Genomic DNA, 16,208 nt, shown 5'->3' with positions numbered 1-16,208 from the left:
GATGTAAAGGGGCTGGTGATGGGGCTCTGATGTAAAGGGGCTGGTGATGGGACTCTGATGTAAAGGGACTGGTGATAGGACTCTGATGTAAAGGGGCTGGTGATGGGACTCTGATGTAAGGGGGTGCTGATGGCACACTGATGTAAAGGGGCTGGTGATGGGACTCTGATGTAAGGGGGCTGCTGATGAGAATCTGATGTAAGGGGCTGGTGATGGGAATCTGTTGTAAGGGGGCTGCTGATGGGACTCTGATGTAAGGGGGTGCTGATGGGACTCTGATGTAAAGGGGCTGGTGATGGGACTCTGATGTAAGGGGGCTGCTGATGAGAATCTGATGTAAGGGGCTGGTGATGGGAATCTGTTGTAAGGGGGCTGCTGATGGGACTCTGATGTAAAGGGGCTGGTGATAGGACTCTGATATAAAGGGGCTGGTGATGGGACTCTGATGTAAGGGGGCTGCTGATGAGAATCTGATGCAAGGGGCTGGTGATGGGAATCTGATGTAAGGGGGCTGCTGATGGGAATCTGATGTAAGGGGGCTGCTGATGGGAATCTGATGTAAGGGGGCTGCTGATGGGAATCTGATGTAAGGGGGTGCTGATGGGACACTCAAAAGGTAAGTGGGCCGGTCTGGATGAAGTCCAGGGCCAAATTTCTGTCCCAGTCCAGCCCTGCTCGCACATGGTCTCCAGGATAATGTCTCTCTATTCCTCACCTTAGGCTCAAATCAGAATTAATGGTTCTTTATCCCGTGTTCTCTATTCACAATAGTACGCGACAAGGATGCCTCTTATCACTTTTCCTCTATGTTCTCACAATGGAACATCTAGCTGTGGCCTTACGTCAGAACCCAACCATAAAAGACATTTTGGTAGGTCCCCTTCATAATAAGTTACCTCTATTTGCAGATAATCTGCTGCTTTTTGTTGCAAAACCTCTAACCTCCCTCCCCTCGATCCTAGCAGAATCCCAGACATTTGTGGGTGTCAATAACTTTAAAATAAATCATAACAAGTCAGAACTTCTAAACATATCCCTCCCACTCGGGGTCCTAAAATGAATCTTGACCACATGTTAGGTAGGCTTCCAGGATTCAATAAGCCCCCCACCAACAGACCTCACAACCCTGGCTTCATCAACATAGGGACAAGGTACTTTGGGGTGGGGGGGATAGAGCTTGCTCGTTCCCCCTCCCTTTCCTGGCTTGCCTGGCTGCATGCTTGGATACGGGTCTAGTATGGATTTTGGGGGGTTGGGGGATTTATTTATTTTTTTTACATTTTGGCAGGGGGTTCATCTTAAAGTGATTGTACAGTCTCATTTTTGTTTTTTGTTTTTTAAAGAACAAACATGTCATACTTACCTGCTCTGTTGCAGTGGATTTGCACAGAGCAGCTCGGATCCTCCTCTTCTGGGGTCCCTCTTCGCTGCTCCTGGCCCCTCCTTTCTGTCGAGTGCCCCCACAGCAAGCAGCTTGTTAGGGGGGCACCGCTGCTGGGTCTCAGCCAATCAGGAGGGAAGGTTCTAGACTGCCAATTCACTCATGGAGATTGCTTGACAGATATGGGGCTCAAGTAAGTATTAGGGGTGCTGGGGAGGCTGCTACATACAGAAGGCTTTTTATCTTAATGAGTAGAATACATTAAGATAAAAAAAAACCTTCTGCCTTTACAACTCCTTTAAAAAAAATCTATATCAGGCCCATTGAAACGGAGAGCCATGCCCTTTTTTCATTTCTTTTTCATTGCTGGCCATTCTTATATTTCACATTCAGCTGTCAGTGGGGAAATCCGCTGACAGCTGATGAGTCATCGGTTGCTAAGGATGTGGTGACCAGCTTCCTGGTCTGCTCCTTAACAACTTGCACAGAATTTGAATCGGTCGATCAACTTTAGACCGATTCGAATCGTTCTGAAAAATTGGAATTTGTTAAAAAATAAAGAAGCAAAATGAAAGAAATGTTTCCATTTTGCACATGTCTAACGACTTTTTGGAGCACAAACAAAACGATCACATTGGTCAAAGCCAAAGATGTAACAACAAAATCACACTCATCCAAAGTCGCATCAAAAGTGCATCAAAGTCGCATCAAGTTTTAGAGTAAAGTTGAAATGGAACCTTTCTTAAATATAAAAAAAAAAAAGTTGCAATGAAAATCACACGGTTTTTAAGTCACACATGTGTGAATGGATCCTTATATACCACACACCGTAAAATAATTAAAAAAAAATCTGTTTTTATTTTACACTGGTGTTTTTCAAGGCAGTTTATAAAAAAAAAAAAAAAAAAACCCATGCAGACCCAGTTATAGAAGCCCCTCTATGGATGATCACTGTCAAACCTAGTGGACACATTTTTTGAGATTTCTCACTGTACTGATTGAGATGTCAGAGAAGCCACATCCATATAAAACACACATGCAAAAATAAAAGTGATTATAACAGAGGAATGTTCTTTGCCAGCTGTGAACTAAGTGAAGAAAATGTAGATAAAGCATCATAGAGGGCATTTCAGGTGTTTCCAGTTATTGGCATTGATGTTAAAAATTTGTGTGGGGAGAAAACTTTGGAAAAGCAAAAGCGGTGGGCACGTGTAAATCCAGATGGAGCTGGATGTTGAGGAAGGAATGAAGTGTGACAAACTGAGCAAATGCTAGAAACTGCAACAGATCTTTGAGAGGGATTATGATGAAAAGGGATCATGATGAAAAGGGATGAGCAAAAAGGGATGAGCAGGACATGTAAAGATCAGCAATGGAAGAGACAAGGTGGAGACGCACATTCTGGAGTGGTGAGGGAGTGCTCAGGGCTGTTATAAAAAGCAGAACACACAAACTGAAGTGTGGGGGCCACAGGATGAGAGTAGTAGATGTCAGTAAAGATGACTACATTCCTGGCAGCTCTTGGATGCTCCTTGTTGTTGTGTCCACACTGGGGAGAAAGAACTTTCTTCAAAGGTATTTATCTTCTATCATCCTTTATCATCCTCATCCAGACAGGAGTCCTCAGTCATCCGCAGTGCCTGGATTCTGGACCCCCATTCAAGCCCCCTGTACACTTGGAGTTTTGCTCCTTGTATCAAGAGTTTGGATGCTGTGACCAGCAAAAGGACAACATCATAGCGGAGAGATACTGGTCGGTCATGGACAACTTTGACCATAAGGAGCAGGAGCTGTGTGGAGATTATGTCAAGAATATTTTTTGCCAGGTGAGTTCTGCTGTTCTGAAGGGTCAGTCCATTCAGAGCATTTTAAGTTTTAATTGGAAGCTAAAGAGCTGTGCCAGTCATTACCCCATGGGAAATACGCCAGTAAACTCACTTTTGTCCAACAGTTATGCCCATTATCTGTGTTAATTTTGACGTCAAATTGCGATTACTTTTAGTCATAGTCTTTTGACTAAAATTACATTTTAGTTTCAGTCGTATTTTAGTCACCTGAATTGTTTCATTTTTAGTCGTATTTTAGTCAATTAAAATCTCCAGTACATATTAGTTGACTAAAATCGAATCTAATTTAGTCAAATTGTAATGCATTATTTAAGCATTTCTCTAGAATTGCCAAACTCATTTTATACTTCTGTTATTATTGATGATATTAAGGCTTTAACATGCACTATAGACACCTGTTGTAATATATAACCAGTATTAATTTTGACATCAAATTTCGAGTTTTAGTCATAGTCTTTTGATTAACTAGTTGCCGCCCACCCTCAAATGACAGCGGGGTGGTGCGGCTCTCATTCTAGGATGCTGTCATAGGAAGGTGTCCCAGAATGGCCGCTCTTGCACGCTGTGACCCATGTGACCCACTGTGTCCAATCACAGCCGGTCACATGTAAACATGGAGATGCCGGTAATTGGTGCTTCTCGTCTCACACCGACAGAGTGTGTGGCGAGGAGAGCTGATCAGTGGCATATCCACGCAGGGGGACATCTACACATGTAATCAGGGCATTGATCATCAGTGCCCTGATTACAATATAGCACCAACAGTGTCACCAATCAGTGCCCTCCAGTGGCAGCAATCAGTGCCCACCACTGCCCACAAGTGCCACCAATCAGTGCCCATTAATGATGCCAGTCAGTGCTGGCTATCAGTGTCGCCTATCAGTGCTGCTCATTAATGCCCATCACCGCTGTCGATCAATGCCCATCAATATGACCCATCAATGCCCATGAGTGCCCATCAGTACTGCCTATCCGTGCCACCTGTCAGTGCCCATCAGTGCCACCTATCAGTGCCCACCAGTGCCACCTAACAGTGCCTATTAGTGCCGCCTATCTGTGCCACCTATCAGTGCCCATAAGTGCAACATATTAGTGCCTCCTCATCAGTGCCCATAAGTGCCACCTCATCAGTGCCCATAAGTGCCACCACATCAGGGCCCATAAGTGCCACCTCATCAGTGTTCATAAGTGCCACCTAATCAGTGCACATCAGTGAAGGAGAAAAACAACTTAGTTACAAAATTTACTAACAAAAACTAAGTAAAAAAAATAATTTTTTCACAATTTTTGCTCTTTTTTTTGTAAAAAATTTAAAACCCAGCAGTGATTAAATACCACCAAAAGAAAGCACTATTTGTGTGAATAAAATGCAAAAAAATGTGTTTGGGTACAGTGTAGAATGACCGCGCAATTGTGATTCAAAATGCGACAGCGCTGAAACCTGAAAAATTTCCTGGGCAGGAAGGGGGTGTAAGTGCCCTGTAGGCAAGTGGTTAAAATGCCATTTTAGTTTTAGTCGTACCTTAGTAATCTTAATTGTTTTCGTTTTAGTCGTATTTTGTCATATGAATTGTTTTAGTCGTATTTTAGTCATCTGAATTGTTTTAATGTATTTTAGTCAACTAAAATAGTGTTAATTTCATTGACAAAAATATTGTCATATTATTTATGAGGGATACTACTCTTAATCAAGGAATTCTTATGTACATTATATGTTTTAACATTTAGCCTGTGTAAAGAATCTCCATGGCTGGAGAAATCAGATGGACAAATATAAAATGAATTAGTGATGCAGGCCATCAATGTTCACCTGTATGGGCTCGTTCTTACTATATACAGTGACCTACAGATCATTGCTAGGACATACAGACTATGTGCCCCATTCACACCACAATGCTGGCGTGATGTGCATGACAGTGCAGTCCAATGCAGGTGGTTTGCAGTTTTGCCTCACACTGGATGGCATCCCATCACAATGAACCATGCTGCTGTACACTTTGTGACACTTTAAATAAAGTTAAAAACCCTTAAAATACACACGATCAGACTTTCTGGCAGACTGGGTCCGGCGGACCGGAATCCGTCAGACAATTTGATCGAGTGTGGGCTCCAGCAAACTTTTTTTCCCAAAAGTCCAACGGACCTAGAAATAAAACATGTTTCAAATCTATCTGACGGACTCTAGTTCGACGGACTAAAAATCTTGAAAACTGTTTGTCTGTGTGCTAGTCCGACGAACCAAATATGACGCAAGGGCAGCTATTGGCTACTAGCTATTGAACTTCCTTGTTTAGTCCCGTTTGTGTCATCACGTTCAAAACGAACTGACTTTTTAATGGACTTAGTCAGGTCGTGTGTGGCCAAGTCCGTTCCATTCAGAAAGTCCGTCGGGAAGACCATCGGACCTAGTCCGTCGAAAAGTCCGGTCGTGTGTACGCGGCATTAGATGTGCATCCATGTCTTTTTTTTTTTTTTTATAAAATCGTTTTTATTGAGTTTTCATCAGCACATCAATTGCCCACGCAGGGGCCAAACATTACCCACGCAGGGGCAAACCTTCAAATGCGGCAACAGGCCACATATGGACACATTCTCTTAACATATAATCTGTCACTTATGCAGCAACGGGCCGCATCCAGACAGGTCAAAACAATAAAACCTTAACTAGCTAAACCCCAATGTGGGGAGAGGTTATTGCAGGAGGTGTTGTGCTAAGTGTTATACGTACAGGATAAAATAGCATAGGAGCATTTGGGCATCCTAACAGCCCGCTATGACCTCAATGAAGGATTATGGGTCAATCACTACATCAGTTGCCGTAGTGGTATCATCCAACCAGCAGGTCCACACCTTGTCAAACTTTTGTGGGCAACCCCTGCTCGAGTAGGTAGCCTTATAGAGGGGCAAACTAGCGTTCACCAGGTTCTTCCAAAATTTGATAGAAGGGGGGGACGATTGCTTCCAGGTCATGGTGATGGCCTTTCGTGCATAGTACAATAACAAGGATATAAGCGTTTTCCTAGCTCTGAGGATCGACATTTGTTCCACGAGCCCCAGCAGACAGTATTTAGGGTCACAAAGGATACTGATCTTAGTAGTCCTGCCTATCACCAGGAGAACCTCCTTCCAGTAGCATTCAATCGCTGGACAAGTCCAGAAAATGTGAATGAAGTCTCCTGGCCGATAGGAGCATCGCCAGCACGCTGAAGAATGCGTCAGCGACATCTGATGCAATCTGTGAGGTGTTTAATGGGCTCTGTGAACAATTTTGTATTGGACCAATTTGTCCCTGGCTGATACCAAAGGGGAGAATGGAAAATCCCAAACCTCCCTCCAGTCAACCTCATCCAACTCCGGTATGTCCTCCACCCATTTCCTGCGGAGGGAGGACAACTCGGGGACGGCAGCAACTCTGGGACGGCAGGGACCTATAAATCTGAGACATGGGTTTCTCCAGGTCCTCTACCCGAAGGATGGATTCAAGCTCAGAGTATTCTAGCACGACCGGTTGACTTAAAAATTGACATCGATATGCATGTGCTATTTGGAGATAACGAAAATGGGCCCACGCAGGCACATTAAATTTAGTGCGTAGTATATGAAAGGGAGTAAGTTCCCCGTTAGTGATGACATGTTCGAGAGTTAATATTTTACATTTGGCCCAGGCCTGCGGGTCGGGGATGGTACTGAACTGCGGGAGGTTAGGATTCAGCCACAGGGGGGTGTGGGGAGACCAGGAGTTCGGCAGGGGGGTCCTCAGTGCCTCCCCCGCCCTCCACGCCCTTATAGTGGTGCGCATAGAAGGGGGTGAGGCAGTGAGGAGTTTTCAGCCCCCTGAATATCAACCCCCGCAAGGCCTCCAGCGACCCCACTATAGCTGCCTCCAGGACCGTTGCAGCATTGGTCAGGCCCGGCCGCAACCACCAGTGGGCTGTCACGAGCTGAGTGGCCAAGAAATATTTGTGACAATCAGGAAGAGCCAACCCCCCATTCCCCACAGGCCTGGTGAGAGTGGAATATCTGAATCTAGGGGGCTTGGGTCCCCAAATGAAGGAGAGGAAAAGTTGTTTCAGAGAATTAAAGAAGGTTTTAGTCAGCCATTGTGGGGAGTTCCTAAAAATGTACGTAAGTTTGGGGAGGATCTTCATTTTTAGAAGGTTAATGCGACCTATAAGGGAAAGGGGAAGATTGCCCCACGCCTTCAACCTGGACCTGATTCCTACCAGAACAGGCTCAAGATTGAGCCGGACAAAGACCCTGCTCTCCCTTGAGACAATAATACCCAAGTAGGTAAACCTATCCACACACTGAAGCTTGGTAGAGGATGGAGAGGTCCTGGCCCCTTCGTCCACCGGGAAGAGTTGAGATTTATGCCAATTCACCTTCAACCCAGTAAAGACAGAGAAGGCATCCATAATTCCAAGTGCACCCCGCAAAGAGTCACCAGGATCATTCAAAAAGAGCAGAAGATCATCTGCATAGAGAGCCACTCTCTCCTCCAGCCAGCCCACCCGAAGACCACGGACCACAGCCGAACTCCTGAGAGCCTCAGCAATAGGTTCCATGGCCAGGGCAAACAAGGCCGGGGAGAGAGGGCATCCCTGCCTGGTGCCCCTCTGCAGCGGGAACGGAGGAGACAAGGAGCCATTCAGTTTAATGCGTGCCATAGCACCTCCCACAGATAGACCCATTCCACTGTATCAAATGTCTTTTCCATATCTAGAGTGGCAATAGTCCTAGTGCCTTGATTATCATGGGGCGCATGAATGTTGGAAAACAGTCTACGGATATTGATATCCGTGGACCTACCCGGCATAAAGCCAGTTTGATCAGAATCAATCGGAGATTTGATTACCTTATTAAGTCTAATGGCCAGTATTTTAGTCAATATTTTTAAATCACAATTAAGGAGTGCTATCGGCCTGTAAGAGGCGCACTGTTTGGGGTCCTTATTAGGCTTCGGAATAAGAATAATATGGGCTCTCTCATAGAGGGGGCAGGGAGCCCCGTCCAAGACATGAGCAATACACCTGAGCCAACTTGGGGGCAAGCAGTTCTAAGTGTGCTCTATAATACTCAATGGGTAGCCCATCCGGCCCCGGGGTCCTCCCTGTCGGGAAAGACCCAATGGCCATCGTGACCTCCTCTGGTGGGATCTCCGAAACAAGGAGCTGTCGCTCCGCATCAGAGAGCCACCCCAGTGCCAGCGTATCTAACAATGAGGTCATTGGTGCAGGGTCAAAACATTCAGGGAGTGAGGAGACATACAGGGAGGTGTAGAACCTGGTGAATGCAGATAAAATATCCTCCGGAGAGGTAACCAGTACCCCGTCCTCCGTGAGTATTTCAGGTATAACCGCCACAGGCCTGTCCTGCTGCGCCAGCATAGCTAGTAATTTGCTATTCTTATCTTCATATTCAAAGTATTTCTGTCTGCTGTCTTGTAGACCCAGCCTGGTGGTGTTTGAGACATGGAGATGCAGTTCTCGCCTGAGCGACAAGAGGTGCTCGAAATTGGGGACCGTCCTTGAGGCGGAGTACTGATCTAGAGCCTCCTCAACCCTGTGCTGCAACTCAGATACCCTGTCCCAAGTTCTGCTCTGACTGCCGCCACAGCGGAAATGTACTGTCCCCTACCATAGGATTTGGAAGCATCCCACGTCATCTCCAGGGAGGCTGACCCCACATTGCGCACCCAGTAGTCCTGCAAGGAGGGAGCAACTCTGTCGTGAACTGTTACGTTACTGATCCAATGGGGCTGTAGCCTCCAAAGGGCTTTACTCCTTATCTTGGTGGTCCTGATAATCAATTTAAGGGGGTGATGATCCGAAAGACCGGAGGGAAGGTAGCTAGCATCCTGGACATTAGCCAGGAGGAGGTCATTTGCAAATGCCAGATCAATGCGGGAGGACGTTTTGAACGTGGAGGAAAAACAAGAGTATGCTCTATCCTGGGGGTGAAGCCATCTCCACACCTCCTGGTAGTCCGTAGCTAGGGCCCACGAACCAAGGTCAGGATTGAAGGTCGCTTGTGGAGAGGGCCTATCTAGGTCACGGGACAATGTGGCGTTATAGTCACCCATAAACAGGACACTCGCCGGGCAATGCGGAGCCAACCTCTCATATAAAGTATACAAAACCTGCACCTGGCTCGGAGGAGGGAGATACACGTTAACAATAACATATTTCTTATTAAAGATGCTGAAGACCACCATAGCAAATTTCCCCTGGGGATCCAAGTGAACCTCATGGATCATACATGGCACTCGCTTACTGATCAGTATCGACACCCCTCGAGAGTACGAGGAGTAGGTCGCATGTAGCGCCCTTTGCACCCAAGGTTTTTTCAGAGCCAAAACCTTACTACCAGTCAAGTGTGTTTCCTGCAGCAGGACTATGTGGGGACTATGTAGTTTTAAATATTGAAATAACAGCGAGCGCTTGTATTTGGAGTTGAGTCCCCTGACGTTCCATGAAATAATAGTTAGCGACTCGGTATCAGAGGAGGTCATCATGGGACGTCAGGGGGAAACAAGAACAGGATAATCCAACACCACCCGTAGGTGGAAGCAAACCCAAATTTAGTATACATACTCTTCAGTAGACGAACAGCACATATTTTGACCTTAGCTTTAAGACAAAAACCCTCTCCCCACAGAACATACAAAACCCTACCCCAACATCACAAGAACCGAGGGTGATGACCAAAACACTAGGCCATCCACCCATGCAAACCGATGCGGGGTTTCTTCCCATAACTGTAGAACTTTCAGGTCACCGAGACCCCCGGATGGTGGGCCCCAGGTGGGTACAGTCCTTCCCAGTAGAGTCCTCACCAATTTTGGAAGGAGCAGTCCAGTCTTGGAGGGAGAATGGGGAGGGGAAGTAGACAGGGGGTGCGTCTCAAACAAAAGGTGGACTCCTCAGTGACCTCCAGTGGAGCTCCTTAGACAGGAGTAAGCACATTACATCTCGCGATGCAGGACAAACAAGCAATCTGCAAGGGAAAAGCTGGACTCAATGGGGAGAAAGGGCCGGGAACAAAGATTAAAGTTGCCAGGATTCCACTTGGGTCGAAGCATTGAAAAAGAAGAGGGATACGTAGCTACCCCCAGGCGATCACGTTCAGCCACATCAAGCCCCCGAGCAGATATGATCAGCGGGCATCCAGCCACGCCGCCGCAGCCTCCGGGGTGTCAAAAAAGCGGGTGTTGTCACCATCGGTAATTCGTAACCTGCTGGGATACAGAAGACCAAAACGAATTCCTCTTTCTCTGAGCCGGCGTCTCACATCGGTAAAGGACTTGCGTCTTTGCTGCACTTCCTGAGAGAAGTCCGGAAAGAATAGAAGCTTGGTGTTCTCATACTTGATTTCAGGCATGGCACGAGCCACCGCCAGGATGCGGTCCCTGTCGCGGTAATTTAACAGCCGCAGCAGAAAGGGGCGCGGAGGTGCCCCAGGCCTCGGAGGGAATGCATCCATGTCTTGATCTGAAAATGGAAGACCAATATTTCAGTTGGGCTTCAAGTAGGAAATCTTGTAGATAGAAAAATATTAGATAGAGAGACAAGTAGATAGATACTTCATGGATGGATAGATAAACAAAAGAAGAGATAGCTAGAATAATGTGATATAAAATATATAGATAGTGAATAAACAGAAAGATAGATGGATAAGTCGATAGAATAATGTGATGTGAAAAGATAGACAGATAGATAGATAGATAGATAGATAGATAGATAGATAGATAGATAGATAGATAGATAGATTTGGTATGGATAGATAAACAAAAGAAGAGATTCATAGAATGATGTTATATAAGAAATAGATATATGATCGATAGAGCGATAGCTAGTTGGATAAGTAGATAATATAATGTATTGTAAAAAGATAGATTGATATGTAATAGATAGATAGATATTGTATGGATAGATAGATAGATAGATAGATAGATAGATAGATAGATAGATAGATAGATAGATAGATAGATAGATAAACAGAAAGATAGATAGATGGATAGGTAGATAGAATAATGTGATATGAAATGATAAATTGATATGTGATAGATAGATAGATAGATAGATAGATAGATAGATAGATAGATAGATAGATAGATAGATAGATAGATAGATACATAGATAGATAGATACATAGATAGATAGATAGATTTGGTATGGATGGATAGATAAACAAAAGTAGAGATTCATAGAATGACATTATATAAGGAATAGATAGATATATGATCGATAGATAGCTAAATAGCTAGTTGGATAAGTAGATAAAATAATGTGTGATAGATAGATGGATGGATAGATGGATGGATAGATAGATAGATAGATAGATAGATAGATAGATAGATAGATAGATAGATAGGTAGCACTAACCCTAGAAGGAGCTGCTGGTTATTTTTGGGCTTACTGTTACCTTTCGTTCTCCATGTTTCACGTCTAGGGGATGTCCCGTGGTAGATGGCCCAGTAACTTGAGACTGACAATAGATCCACTTGAATGGATTTTATTTGCAAAAACTGAAACCATTGAACAGTCTTTCAACTTGGGATCAGAGGGTTGGAAAGGAAAGTTCAGGTACTCTCCATGCCAAAGTCCAAAAACATTAAAGAACTTGCTTACTTTGACTGCATCCAGAGAATAGCCATTCGCAGCTGGATGGACACTCAGATTGGACAGTCCCTCTCTCACAAGGCCTAGCAACCAACCAGTTGTTTACTCAGGAACAAAGTCTTTATCACTGACATTGTTGCAGAACACATAGGGAAAACTAAGCTGTAGAACACTTGTAGGATACTTGGATCTTTCAGCCTGCTTGGTGATATCCACAAGACAGGATTCTCTTGGTTACTTCAGCCCTTCCAGGCTCTTGTTAAGAAAACCAACCCGTACGTGGTGTTCTTCTAAAGAGTCCTCCCCTGGAATGCTCGAAGTTCAATGGGTCTCTCCCGAACCGGAGATGGCCCCCTTCCACCTTGGAATCCTTCCTTAGATCCCTTGCCTTGGGCTAGCCAGCCCCGAGGCATTAAAGTCGGGTGGATCTGCACTCCAGGCCATAGCCTTCCTGGGGGCTGGTCAGGAGGACCAGGACCATGTAATCAGCACAGCATACTGGACCGGAACCCTGAACCCTCTCCCAGAGGGCACAGCGAGAGGGCCACTCCCTGACTCAGAGAGAGAGTAACTTAAACGCCCAACCAGACCATAGTTCCACGCCTGCCACCAGAGACAGCGCCCCCTTGTGGCCAGGCTGAACATCTCACAGCCCAATCAGACTGACACAGAAGTCAAGTTTAGGCAAATAGACCCAAACCAAACTGTAGTTTGGGTAAAGTTAAATTTTGAAAAACACATATACAGATAGATAGATAGATAGTCTTGTTGTTCAAAAGAAACCAAAATAAAATGTGCTGCAAATTGAAGGAATTTTCTTCCAAAATATAATCCAGATCCTTCTGCAGATCAATAGTAAAATCTTTTTTTCACAATGAACTTCCCTACATATAGTATGTCCACAACATGAGATGTGTACATATGATTTTTCCACCAGGGTAAGCCTTGTATTTATCTAATAGTGGTATATTCAATAAACAAATCCCAGATTGTGGGGTAAGCTGTAGTAGCAGATAACTAACTCTTTGCAAGTAACAGTAAAGAGGTGTGAACAGCGTTCTCTGCACTCTGTGTGCATCCGTCAGGACCGTGTCATTCCTTATGATGGAGCAACACTCTGGATGCATCATGCTGGTTCTACACCATCAACTTGTGTGATCTTCATAGTTTATGTGGATTGAGACTTGGCCCGAAGCCCACAGTAGATTCCATTTGCAGCTGAATGTTCCATTAGTGGGTCTCACACACAGTTCAATATCCTGGAAAAGACATAGGTGTACAACAATTGGCTGCTATTACATAATGTATTTTTACACCATCTGCTATAATGTGTCTATGGAGGAACAGCATTGTCACCCTAGGACAAGAAGTGTGTTAGGACTACAGAATTCCTCCTCCTTGTATTATTTCAAAACATGAGCCGGAAGGTGGGTCTGTAGTCCACAGCGAGAACATGGGACAATACTAACTGATAACAGTGTAGAACAGTTATAACAAATTGCTTTCTGATGTATATTATAAGAAAGGTTATTGTTAAGATTTACATACATTTTTAAAACACATCCACAAAATCTGTTTGTAAAATTCACAGACATTAGGATTTTCTAATAGGTTGAGAATATTCACTTAAAAAACAATCAAACACGTGCGAATAATTACTTTAAAGTGGTTGTAAACCTTTCTATATGTCCAGTAAAGTGACTGGCCACAGGAGATTAAACAAATTCCCTGCATAAGTTGTACCTATTTATCTGAAAACCCTCTCTTTGCAAATTGCTGGCTTATAAAGCTCGTCTGAGGGTTCGGAAAAAAGGGGAAGGATAGCTGAAGTTACACTCTGCAGAGCTCAGTGAGGAGAGCTCTGAGAGCTGATTGGAGTAAAGGGACACCCCTTCACACAGCAAACATGAACAGAGCTGATACTGTTAATCAGCTAGAGATCCATACCCTGTCACCATTATTCTCTTGGTGTCAGGAACGTTTGTCAATTTAGTGAGCACACTAAGCAGAACACAAAATGGTTCTCTAGCTATGCTGGGAAATCAGCCAGATCTCCAATAATCATACTTGTCCTGACATGGCCCCCCCCTGCACAGCCATTCACTGGGAAGCTCAGTGTGCTGCTGGTTTTTCTATCCCCAACTCTTATGCAGCCAAGAACAGAGATTATGTTAAAGGAAAAAAATATATTTATATTTTTTTTATATCTATATTTTGCATTTTCATTTCAGTTTTGCACTGAATGGGTTCTTTTTCAAGGTGGTCATTTACAATCACTCTAAGCCCTTGTACACACGGTCGGAGAATCCGTCGGAATGTGTCCTATCGGACCGTGTTGTCGGATAATCCGACTGTGTGTGGTATGCATCGAACTGATTCCGTCTGAATATCCGTCAGACCCAATTTTCCAACTTGCTGGAAATATTTTCCGACAAACTGGTCCGATCGGACATACTTCGATCATGTGTAGCCTACTCCGACGGACAAGGTGCCACGCATGCTCACATTCAAATTCTGACACGGAAGCGCTCGTTCAGGTAAAACTACTGCTCGTAAGCGATATAGCACATTTGTCACGCTGCAATGTTAAAAATTCTTTCATGAAGCGCATTCTCTTGTTCTTTACAATGCTGCAAGAATGAACTTCTTTTGATACTCATAGTCACACACACTTCTCCCGAACGTATTTCATTACTCTTTTTTTAACCATTTCAGCAATACAATTTTAGTTTGCGTCACATCTACACAATTTTAGATTTTGTTTATTCTTTTTTGGATGTTTTTTTATTTTAAATTCCTAAAAATCTCCTTTAAAGACAGATTGCTAATTTCTCCTTTTTTTGGGGTGTTTTTTGTGTGTAAACTTACCACAACAACATAATTTTATTTTTTATCTTTGGCTTTTCTTTTTTAATCTACAGGAGGTTGTTTAGTGTTGGTACCCCTTGTTATTAATTTCACTTTGTATTTTTGAAATGTACCTGCCATCTCACAAATAAACTGGCCTTTTGGAAGGAAAACACATACACAAGTATTTCATCAAACAAAAAAAACCTTTATTTTGGTCGCTATAAAATAAAAATAGGAATGCAGCGCTGGAGAAACTTCTTACTTTGGTGTAGCCTTTGGCCCCCAGGGCAGACATGAACAAATTAGAATATAAAAAATTGGTGGCCTGAGGAGTACATATCTCAGGGAGAGAAGTCTGGTCCCGAAGTCCTAGAGAACAGGAAATTCAGATGCCATTTATGTCCCCAGGATGTGGATCTTCAAGAGGCTGCATCTTCTGGCAGACCAGACTGAACCCAGGCCATCACTCTCTCGTCTTCCTTGGGCACTTCCCACCAGGCATCCTTCAAGGCTGTGGCTGGGCTCCTGTAGTTGGGGCAGGAGGAGGAGAAGGAGGGCGTTGTTCGACCTCCTGGCTGCCACTTGCCACAGCCTCCCCCCCGACTGAGGTCTTCCTGTGTATGAAAAGGGGACATAGTTTTAGTTTTTTGATCATCAATCACACCATTTTGTGCTCCTGGCTTTTGATAATTGAATGTTACCAAATAGAACAGACTATCATTCTGAGACCAGCATTTTTCTTTCCCGTCCCAATCATTTTTGGTCACTACTGTCTATTGAGATGTAAACCACTTTGAGAAATCTCAACTTACTGATCAATAAGAACATCTAGTTAACTTCATTAAATGTAACACAAAAAATATGTTCAACAATGCAATACCTGTCTCAAGCTGGGCCCCACCACATGTTGCTGCCTGGAAGGCCCAGATTGGATGTTGGAAGCCTCAGCTGGGGGTGAAGGATGCCTTGAAGGAAGACTGGAGAGTGGTGGCCTGAGTGGTGGCCTTGGTACCCCCTGGTCTACCAAAAAAAGCAGCCTGTCAAAGTGAACCATCCTGGGGTAATAAACAGCATCTGTATCTCCTGCTCTCAAGGACTCCAGGTGCTTATTTCTCTCCATGAAATATGTAATCCTCATGGCCCCAATTTTCCTATTCAGATAGGCCATGTCTGCCGTGGGGACCATGATCCGCACCAAAGAAAGCAGTTTCTCCAGTGCTGCGTTCCTCTTTGTTATGTCGGCATAAAACTCGTTGTGGAACTGCAACAGGCAGGGCATCTCCTTGTAGAGTTCTAGGAATAGCCCCATAAAATTTGGGTTTTGGAATGGATCCATATTGTCTGCAAGAAACAACACAAGACAAACCCTCAAAAACAAATAATGCCATTAAAAACCCTTCTAATCTTGTCCCAACATCGGCCTATATAGAAGTAGTCTAGTCTAGTGAAGCACCAAGTTAAACATTTTACCTTTGTTTGCACGTTCGTTGCGTCCGTGCCTCACTCTCT

General features: G+C 44.3%; 1 protein-coding gene across 1 annotated transcript in view; it reads left to right on the top strand.

Moving 5' to 3' along the window:
- The first annotated feature begins 2,752 nt into the window (after positions 1-2,752).
- The window catches only part of HHIPL2 (HHIP like 2), an 85,589-nt gene continuing 72,133 nt past the window's right edge, over positions 2,753-16,208 (top strand). Inside the window, exon 1 of the mRNA XM_077485797.1 lies at positions 2,753-3,207. Within this exon, the coding sequence (XP_077341923.1) occupies positions 2,869-3,207 (339 nt within the window). The 5' untranslated portion in view covers positions 2,753-2,868. The remainder of the gene's footprint in view (positions 3,208-16,208) is intronic.

This window comes from Lithobates pipiens, unplaced genomic scaffold, assembly GCF_037356315.1.
Source record: "Lithobates pipiens isolate NorthernLeopardFrog02 unplaced genomic scaffold, aLitPip1_a1.2 Scaffold_18, whole genome shotgun sequence".
Lineage (NCBI taxonomy): Eukaryota > Metazoa > Chordata > Amphibia > Anura > Ranidae > Lithobates > Lithobates pipiens.
This window is presented reverse-complemented; position numbering and strand designations above follow the sequence as displayed.